This window comes from Pseudoliparis swirei, chromosome 19 (assembly GCF_029220125.1).
Source record: "Pseudoliparis swirei isolate HS2019 ecotype Mariana Trench chromosome 19, NWPU_hadal_v1, whole genome shotgun sequence".
NCBI lineage: Eukaryota > Metazoa > Chordata > Actinopteri > Perciformes > Liparidae > Pseudoliparis > Pseudoliparis swirei.
Genome location: NC_079406.1, coordinates 17,825,248 through 17,835,677, shown reverse-complemented (window position 1 = coordinate 17,835,677; position 10,430 = coordinate 17,825,248). Strand labels below are relative to the sequence as shown.

The 10,430-nt window shown below is 42.6% G+C and overlaps 2 protein-coding genes and 1 non-coding gene across 3 annotated transcripts; 2 read left to right on the top strand and 1 right to left on the bottom strand.

The window, feature by feature from the left end:
• Window positions 1-246: 246 nt before the first annotated feature.
• Window positions 247-4,180, bottom strand: hs6st2 (heparan sulfate 6-O-sulfotransferase 2). Its single transcript, XM_056439265.1, has 2 exons — window positions 2,918-4,180; window positions 247-2,449 (listed from the first exon to the last, which is right to left on the bottom strand). Exons 1-2 carry the CDS (start codon window positions 3,496-3,498, stop codon window positions 1,621-1,623), a joined length of 1,410 nt encoding a protein of 469 aa, XP_056295240.1. The 5' UTR covers window positions 3,499-4,180; the 3' UTR covers window positions 247-1,620.
• Window positions 4,181-4,488: 308 nt separating this feature from the next.
• trnaf-gaa (transfer RNA phenylalanine (anticodon GAA)) lies at window positions 4,489-4,561 on the top strand. The gene has a single exon. It is a non-coding gene; the product is annotated as a tRNA-Phe (tRNA).
• A 1,208-nt stretch (window positions 4,562-5,769) lies between these two features.
• zgc:153018 (Transmembrane protein 179-like) lies at window positions 5,770-9,765 on the top strand. Its single transcript, XM_056439270.1, has 4 exons — window positions 5,770-6,223; window positions 7,060-7,197; window positions 7,338-7,416; window positions 7,816-9,765. The coding sequence occupies exons 1-4, from the start codon at window positions 5,901-5,903 to the stop codon at window positions 8,011-8,013; spliced, it is 738 nt and encodes a 245-aa protein (XP_056295245.1). The 5' UTR covers window positions 5,770-5,900; the 3' UTR covers window positions 8,014-9,765.
• Window positions 9,766-10,430: the final 665 nt, after the last annotated feature.

The window sequence follows — 10,430 nt, the reverse complement described above, 5'->3', positions numbered from 1 at the left end:
TGAAGATGTTTAGATCCTGTCTAGACAAGGACATGTTTAAGAACAAGCTGTGGGGTCAACTCCCACCTCAGGATCTCCACCAAGGAAGTTTGGTTTCATTAACATTATCGCAGCGCCCCCTGCTGGTGGTCCAGAGGTTTGCAAGTGCAAAACAAAAGCGTGCTGCCCTTTAGTGCCCATGATCAGACAAAAGGACATCAGACACATACCTATGTTTAAGTATGGAAAGAGAAAACGATAGTGTAGTAACTGTAAAAGCATTTTTATATAAAAACAAATTAAGACTTTAGACACAATCAGAATTTTACAAATGAGCAGTTAATGCTTCACAATGAGGTATTGATTAAAATTCCATTCTCCTTTTCTGATACTTAAGACATAAAAACACAGACACGTTCTAAAATGTACACATTTCAGACGGACAACATTTTGGCAAACAAATCGATTGTATATCACAAACAGTAGTATACTATTTTTTAGACACAATTATTAAATTGTTCTTTTTAACAAAAAGATTCGACAAGAGTTCAGATGTGTTAAAAAGCCAGGAGAACAATCTAGAAGGCGTGTGTGATCAAAGCAAGGCGAAGCATTGCAGTTACCAAAACAAGCCTCCCTATATATATAAAAGAAAGGATTCATTATGAATGCCAGCTGTGGAAAAGAAATACAATCAGTTTCAATAAATAGATGTGTGTCATTGGTTCATGGGGAGAAAAAACGTACTAAAATGACTTTGATCACTTAAAGCAACACTATGTAACTTTTGGACTTTAAAATAACAGCTTGAAAAAAATTGTGCCGCTACAATGACTTTTAATATGACGATTTGCGTCTCCGGGGGTCTGTGGGGAAATAACTCCGCTATGTAAGATTCTGGAGCCGCCCGGTCCATCCGGCGGATGTACTCGACCGGCTTTCTGGCAGTGATTACGCAATGTCATATAGTGCCACTCCACGCTCGCAGCTCCAGTATAAGGGTAGCTTTTTTATGTAGCTTTTTGGTGTTGTCAACAACATTGTATTCGATCACACGTACTCCACATTTGCAGTCCCCCAAAACAAAAGGAAATGACTGCACGCGCGCACCCCTCCCCCCCACCCAAAAAGCCGGCAAACAGCTGATCGACCAGGCAGAGACGTGGCGAGGCGCCGCGTTCAATCCCCGCGCTACTTCACCCTAGTCCGGTAGGTGCTGGGCCAGTTCACAGTGTTCCTGCGCAGTCTTCTATTAGTGATCCCGCCCGTTGGTATGAATCCAAAATAGAAAGTCGCCGGATTGCTGCCGTTCTGAGTCCGCCGTCGGTCAGCGCGCTCCAAACAAAAAAAACCTCGCGTCACCTCCCCCTCGTCACCTTTTATAACCCGTGACATGTAGAAATAATAATAATAATAATATTATAATACAGGACAACACATGATCCCAACTCAATACAAGTGTATGCGAGGCTGCATCTATCGTCACTGGGTATTTACGACACTGAAATCGATACCTAAATACCTAAAAACCTGAAGGGGGCGCCAAAAGTGAAAAGTTACATAGTGTTGCTTTAACAACAGACAAGGCAGGACATGGCACACTTAGCATTAAGACAACCTACTGCTTGTTCCAGTCACTCACTACCACTGCTCCACATTGTCCATGTAATCCTCCATGGTGCTGTTCTCATCCAGATTCCACCAGTCTGGGAGTAGCAGTTCTGACTCCTCGCCATCTCCTCCGGCCTTTCCCCTCAGCTGCTCTTCAGTTACTAGAGAGTGGCTCAGGGGGAGCTGGGGTGCTTCTGTGGGCTTCAGCTGCCTCCCTGGCTTTGTGGCGAACCTTCCACGGAGCCGCCTCCTCTCCTGCTGCCGCCTCGCCCTGGCCTGCCTGCGCTCCTGCTGCCGCGCCACCTGGAAGCGCTGCAGGAAGAGGTCACGGGCGTACTCGTACAGCTCTACGTCCCACCGGTTTAGCTGGAGGATCCTGTATTGTGTCTCATTGGGAACCGCGACACTGGAGGCGCGCGTGCCGTTGAGCTGCGTGAAGGGTGCGATAAACTCCAGGTTGAAGGTGCGCTCGAACAGATACTGGGTCTTGCGCTGGTATTCGGTCAGTCCAAAGAAGGCCATCACGCGCAGGTTGCGTTTGGCGCTCTCTAGAAGAAGTGCCCAGCGCTCTTCCTCACTCATGGTCGAGACGTTGTAGCACCCCACTAGGCTGAGATCAGCCAGCATGCGGGTTTGCCGTTTGTTGGCCAGGTTGTAGGGGCAGTCCATGAACTCCTGCAGGGAGCAACCTGACCAGTCGTCTCCTGAGTAACAGCTCGGCAGCTCGGACAGTGTTGGTGAACGTCCATCACACACATGCAAGGAGGCCCTCCATGTGGCGCCACGTTGCACGTGACGCCACTCGCTCAGGTAGCGGGATACTGGGTCTCTTAGGATGGTTATATAATAATAGTTCCTACTGGAGAGACAAAGACACAATTATATTTCTGTAATAAGCCAGTAATATGAAATAGTGCTGCAATTACTGTTTTTTTCTCATGATTTATTAAACATCATCATTATTTGTTCTACTATTCCAAATCAGCATTTGATGTACTAATCGTAATGCTTGTAGAATAGATTAGTTACAATTTGGCAAGAAGCTCTTGCAACTGTTTGGTTTCTTTGTACTAAAAGTGTTTGTGAATTAGGTTAAAATCAAAGTTTAGGCACTAAAAATGTGTTGAAGATTTATTTAAAAGTACATCCTCTGTGAAAAACTTCCGCCAAGGGTCAGAGTCACACACTACACCGTGTGAAGGTGAGCAGCTACATCACGTTCGTGTCCCATTACACATGTATTACATACTGAAGCATGCATTACATGTTAGATCCCTTTCTTATGTGCAATAACTGCCTTAAATTCCCACAAGTATTCTACACCAACCTGGGCAGGTCCACCGGAGCTTCTCGAGAATCCATGCGTGACGGGACGCAGCTGGTCAGCTCAGTCCAGTCCGCGTGGAGCCCGCAGCTCCAGCCGGTGGAGAAACGGGAAAACAGCCAGGTTTCCCTTTTACCTGGCCGGTAGCAGGTACATTTCTTCTGACCCGCATGACACTCGCAGGGCCTCTCCAGCTGAATATTACGCACCAGGTGACGACCAAACGTCGTGCCACCCGTTTTCTGAATGTGCAGAAAAACGATCACATCATCTCCTTTGATGTTGAAGTCCACAGCACGATTTAAATCGGCTTTTGTGAAATTGAAGCGAGGGACAAAGCGGACTAGAGCGCCATCTTCTGCAATATACGGATCCTTTTGGAGCCAGTCTTGAATCGTATTGCCACTGCTCCGGGAACCAGTTGCGCTGCCGTCCTTAAACCACGTCCCCAGCTGGTGGAGCATCTGGCACTCTGACCTGCTCGGGCAAACATACTGGACCATAATGACGCCAAAGAGCAACACCATAAGCAGGACGATCAGGACCCGGTGGTGGCTGCTGCCACTGCTGGATTTGTCATCCATCTTCCCGTTGCGGACAATACACCATCACTCAGGCAGTCCGAGCCCCGGCCTCGGCTGGGGGACCTCGGGAAACGGTGTTTTATGGTCGCCTGGTGTAGCAAAAACAATAACAATGCAGATGCTAGCCAGCTAACAGCAGCTAGCTCGACCGAGTCTAAAAATGAGACAATAGCTCAGTAAAATGTTTGCTGTTCTAAAGGAAGCAAGGCGTTCGTTTCTCATTTTAAATAATAAAGTAGTTTTCCGAGGGCCATCATTTTGTTCTATTTAAGCGAGCATCTTTCGAGCTGCGGTGACGTTTAATCCGCGCCTACGACGGCCATCGATTCTTGACCTTTCTTCTTCTTCTTCTTTTTAAGTTTTTAGGCGGATGGCATCCAGTGAACGGTGCATTTCCGCCACCTGCTGTAGTGGAGTGTGGACCAGAGTACCCTATCCCCTTACAAAACCAAACGAACAAAACCAAACCCAAAAATAATACCCACAAAACAAAAACAATAAAACAAACAAAACAAAAGGGAGATTCAGAAATGTCAGTGCTTTAAATTCTATTACTTAATCCTGTTTCTTTCAAATATTGTAATACCTGTCCTGCCCCCAAATTTAACGCATCTGTTAGATTTAGTTCCTCCACTCCCAGCTTCCTCTTCAACCTGTGTCTCTCAAGCGTGTATTTCTGACAATGACAAATTATATGCTCTACAGATTCTGGTACTTGACAGTGCTCACATAGTCCTGTTGGGTGTTTATTTACGAGATGCAGTGTTTTTTGACCTTTCTTCCCAGCAGCCTCTGCGCTTAAAGTGGGCGTCAACATGACGTCATCGTGTGGAACGCGCTAGCATTCCAGAGCAGAGGAGAAACCAAGTTAACCAAACCACCGGTTAAAACTTTTTCACTATGTCGACTTTAATCGCAAATAAATTGAAAAGAACATCTGTGATTGTTCTGTGTTTACAAATTGCGCGTGGGCATTGCGTTTGCTCTACTGCCGAAATAGCTCAGTTGGGAGAGCGTTAGACTGAAGATCTAAAGGTCCCTGGTTCGATCCCGGGTTTCGGCAACTTTTTGTCGACACACTTTGTAAGCCGTTTAACTTGGTCAAACTTTTGCAAACACATTTAAATATTGCTAAACATGATACTACGTTTCAGAACATAAGGGTACCATTTGGTGCACCTACTAGATTATTATCAGAATGTAATATATTCAATAATTTACTGACTATCAATGCAATCCATTTTATCCTTAATTTTCAACTGATTTGGCTGTATCTTAGGTATTTGTGTATCAGCTTTTCTTTTGGCAGCTGGTTTATAGAATAGCAGCCTGCCCAATATAGAACATTTATGTGAGTATCCCAAACGTTATGTTCATTCAATTCTTTGTTCCCTTTAACGCACCTGCATTGTGAGTATGAAGATGATATTGTTCTATAATGACATACGATATGTACCATATATTATTCGGCTATAAGTCAATATTATTTTTAGTTTACAAAAGAAACATGTTCTCTTCTGCATTGGCATAATGAAACCTGATGATCTCTTCACATAATGTCAAATGATTTTCAGGAAAATGTGTCACTGATCAACTTTGAATGAGGTGGTCTTTTCCACAGAGAAGAATTTCACCCATGCTCCTCCCACCCACATTCCTGTGTACCGAACAGTGGCATCCAGACTGAATGAACTAGTGTCATAAATATCAACTCTGGTCCTCTAAAACCTCTCTAACATTATTTAACTGAAGGTGATTTAACTCATATGTATCAGCATTTTAGAATATCAGTGTCTGGTATAAAACCAGCATGACTTTAGGCTTCAGGATGAGGAAAAGGTTTGAAAAATGTATTCTGTTTTTTAAAGTAAGGTTTTTACTGAACAAAATAAGCACATAGTTACTTGATTAAAGTAATTAATCAGCCCCTTCAGTAATCCAGCTGATACAAATGTTAAGACATCTGTAACGCTTAGTTTTTCAGATCTTATATTCTGTATGTGTATTATGTGAATGCAATTACATTCGAGTCATACTCTACTTTAGTCCTATTAAATTCACATTGATTCAGAAATTAGTGGCTCATATTTCACGATATGAGTTATAACCCGAAAGCGTGTATTCCAGGAATCATTACTAGGACTTCATTGTTGATGAATCTTATTGTTGTCTTTTTTTTTCCGGCAGAGTGAGACCTCATCGTCCTCTCCGCTTCTCTTTGAGGGGCGTTGTCTAACGGCTGAACCGAGAAGACGTGACTCGGCCCCCGCCCTGGTCTCCTTAAATACCCTGCACCACGGGGAACCGTTATATTGGAAACAAACGGGCATGTGTTGACATTAATATTAATATATTTGATCAACGTATGACTTTCACTTTTAAGTGTTTGTTTAACTTGTAACATGGAGCTGGACCGGCGGCTGTTGCTGGCCCACTGCGCGGCTCACGCCCTCTCCATCGCGGCGGGCCTGCTGGTGGTCGTCCCCATGGCTCTCAACGGCTCTGCGTTCAAAGGCCGCTGCGCGCTCTTCTCCAACGGCTACTGGAGGACAGAAGACCGGGAGGAGCTGACGGGACAGCCGGGCGAGGTCTCACACCTGGTGGTGCAAGAGTGGGGCCCGCCGGCGGCCTGCCAGTTCGCCACCTTCGTCGGTATTTTCACGGTGCTGTACGGAGCAGCGCAGAGCTGGAGGAGCCTCTTCTATCTGCACGGACGGCACGATGAGTGAGTGGACACCGACAACCGATTACACTTCTGTTATACACTTGTAAACTTGTAATGTTCTTAAATGCACTATTCCGATTTGAATTTACCATATACTGTTACGTTATTGAGGCAAATATGTTCCTCTAATTTTAAGAAAAGATACATGTTTATAAGTTAAACTACCTGTCAGTATACAAAGTAATTAACACCAGCTCCAACTTTAGCAGGTGCAGTAGTTACACAGTACGCATCCTTACGTATAATCAAGTAACTGTCATTAGATAATGTATCATTTTATTTGATTTAATTTTATGAAATGGGCCATTCTGCATCTGAAAACATCTTTTAACCTCTCAGTTCAGGAGAAGTTGACCTTTAAGAGATACGCAGCCGTATATAAAGTAGGTAAAGTAGCAACACTTTAAACATCTGCATTAAAATGCAACAAATCATTGCAGTAGTAACAACACATGATGCACTATACAGTAATCATGTGTAAATTACAGTGTGTGGGAAGTAAACAAACAAGTTCAGAGCACATTTTATGTCCCATTTATCATCTCAGTTTAAGTGGGTATATTTATTGATTCATCTTTTTGTTATAAAGTGCACATCTATATTTTTGTCTTCAGATGCATTGTTTGTTTCTTACCAATAGTCCAAAACGAAAACAAGTTGCAGCAACCCGAGAACGTGTAGCCTTTTGGCATACATGATTATTCAGTTTTAACCAACTATTAATTTCAGCTCTAGTGGGTCTGTCTACCCACGTACCCTACATATAGCTTTTCATCTATGTTAATTCTAATCGTACCATATGTCTGATTGCTGTCTGTATTTGTGTTTCTGCTCAGTACCCTGTTTTCCTCCTTCCTGACGGTGCTGCTGAGTGTTTGTGTGCTCTTTCTCTCTGGAGGGGCCAGTGTTATCTTGTCTCTGGGTCTCAACTCCTGGTGTGACACCGTGACTGATCACAACACACAGCCATACAGGTACATCGTCGGGTGGTGGAACATCCTATTACGTTGACAAGAGTGCTTCCAAAACCAGAAGATTCTCCTGTCCTGAACATTCTGATTTACAAAAAATCAAAACAAAAACTTCTCATGTGTTTTGGTTGGTTTGTTTTCAGCTGTGCAGAGTCCCAGTCTGTCCCGCTTTACCTGGATGTGAACACCTCCTCTTTCTACACAGAGCTCAGTCTGGCACAGGTACGAGTGCTCACAAATACACGCAGGCGCGCACACACACACACACACACACACACATGTCCAAAAGATAGCTAAAGTCCCACTATTCAACACAGCCCTTCAACTAGACAATGCATTTTCAACAAGGGTTTTCCTTTTGTAGTTCTAAAATGCTAAGATATGATCCTGTGATATTCTGTGCCACTCGTGTATCGACTAATGCAAATATGCATTATAATAATTAGCTAGCATCCAACCGCTCTTCTGCCTTCACTCTGTGTGTTGATATGCAGCTAATGCTACGTATGGGAAAGACTGGAGCCCACACACACAGACGCACATCGACAACCAAAGCTTTGATGTTATTTATAAGTTATATAAGTGTTACTGTAAGCTTCATTCAGGCCGTTTGTTCCTCAGGCGTCCCTGTGGGCTGTGACGGCTCTGTGGCTGGCTCAGTCCATCCTGGCCTTCCTGCGTCTCTACCACTCTCACAGCCAGCACATCGTCGGGCCGTGTCGACCCCGAGAGAAAGAGCTGCTGCTGGGACACAGTCTGTCTGAAAGCGGCTCCCCCACCCCCCCACATCCTCCCGCAACACCCACCATCTTTGTCTAGCGGACAGAGTGTGAGGTGGTGATTAACAACGTTATAGTGAACTCTGCTGTTTGAATTCAGTTTTAGATGATAATGTCCACGCTGTATACAGTCCTCCTCACTACTGCATGGAGAATATGGCCAGAGCCGAATGGTTCTCTTTTGATATAATTCATAATTCATCAGTTTATATAATAAGAGCCTAACCGATAATTGGTATGGGTGTATATGTCAGCTGATATGTGACAAGAAATATCAGAATAGAAATGCTTTAAGTCATTCATTTTCTCCATTATATAGTTTGTCCTCCAGAGAGTACTGTAAAGTTTATGTTTACCATCCACAAAATCAGGCAGGCTAATAACATGAGGTCGTCTGAGCTGGGCCAAAATAACTTCATTACATTTGAGTAACAGAACTAAGCATACATCTTTCTATATGATCATAACCAAGTTCCCAAATCCTTAAGTTTTAATTTTTCTTAAAGATAGAAAAGATTTTAACCCGTTTCCTTGTCGAGATTGCCAGAAAGTAACAACAGGTAAAGCACTTGTTGATGAACCGCTCCAAATACTTAATACAACAAAAGAAGCTAAGTAAGGCTTTTATTCTGGTACAATGTGTGCATTACATGAATGCAGCATGACATACCTCCTCGCTTGTTTTCTGCCACATAAGACAAATGTCAATGCAGTAGACAGCGTAAAACGTAAACATCTCGTTGTTTGGATTAACTCTAAAAACATATTTATTATCACGCTGCAGACTGAAGTGTTGTTAAACAAGCTTCTAATTTTTTTAAGCTGTAGTTTATTTTAGCTCCGACTTAATGGTGAAACATCAGAACCACTAACTGGGACTAACCTCAACTCGGTGCCAGAACAAAAGGGATGTTACACAATAAAAAAGACATGTATTTAGTCATCTATAGTAACAACAGTGTTATTTAGAAGCTGATAATCATACTTGTCATTTGAGGATGACTTTGTGAATGAATGCATTTCAGTTTATTCACATTCCTCAATGACTTCACAAGGAACCACACAGTGTTTTTCTTTCGGTCCGTTTGGACTATATTTATCATGCATGGTTGTTTACATGTCTGCTGGAGGATGACGTTCTGCACAGCTGTGTCCTCATCAGGGAGAATTCACTTTATTGACTGTTCTGAGTGACAAATCCAAAAGTAGCACTGAGGTACTTTTATTGTGAAGCATGTGGTGAGAGAGTGACTGAGCCACCAAGTACCAGGCTCACTGTGTGAGCGCGACCCGAATGCACTGTTGTGTCACGGAGAAATCACTGCTGACCGCCTCTCTCTTGTGAAGATGTTTGTCATGATGCTGTTTGTCTGGAAGCAGTGGCTCTCGGGCGTTAATGAAGCGGTCGAATCGCCTCAAATGATACGTGTAGAGTTTTCAGAGGTCAAACACCTCTGTGGTAGTTTTCATGCTGAGGGAGATTTGTGCGGAGCCCTCGAGGGTGAAGTGATGAGGAAAGAAGTTACTGACCTTGAGTTTTTTTAAACAAATGATTGAATGTTAAACTTCCCTCTATCATCCTGGAGCTGAGCGGTTGTAATGACACACAGACAGCGGAGCAAGACATCTGAAGTAAAGAGATGAGACAGTAATGTCGTTTGAAACATAATTGTAATATATGAAACGTTTTCTATAGCAAATGACAGGTATCTTATACCTGTTTGTGCTCATTCATGTTTCTTTTCATTTCTCTTGTTTGTCGAAAAATAAAAAGCTTTCCGTCATAATATAATGTCCCAACTTGCGTACTAAAATAAGAACATCCATAGACCACAATACTGGCTCATATGTTTGCCTTCTTTTATAAGTGGATAATTTTACCCCACTAAATGCCGGCTGTGACTCGATTTATATCGCTTGCCTTTTAAAAAACAAAATAATTAGAAGAAAAAAATCCTACGAATATACAAAAAGTAAACAGCAGATCAGGTCAACAAGATTGATATGTACGTTCATACACAATTTTTCTGATGAACTGAATGATAAGGTGTTTCTTTATTGGTTGAACACATCATCATACTACTTATAATAGTTACGCTATTTAGAAAGCCTTGTGAATCACCTGGAAAATGTAACATCACAAAGCTAAAAACGGATTCTCTGAGCATGAGAAGTTGACTTTTTAGAGATAAGTGGCTCTTACGAGAATGTGATGATACAAACATGATGAATATGATGCCTAGATATAGATTAAACTACCCAACAACAGTATATAAATGACTTAAAATGAGCACAGCAGTAACATGCAACATACACATTGATGCACGTGTATTATAAATAAAAACGCATATAGTAAAACAGTGAACTACTTTTCCTTTTAACAGTACATTTGCCTGATAATACTTTAATTCGGTTTTGGATGCAGAACTTTTACTTGTTGGAATGCAGTATTTCCAT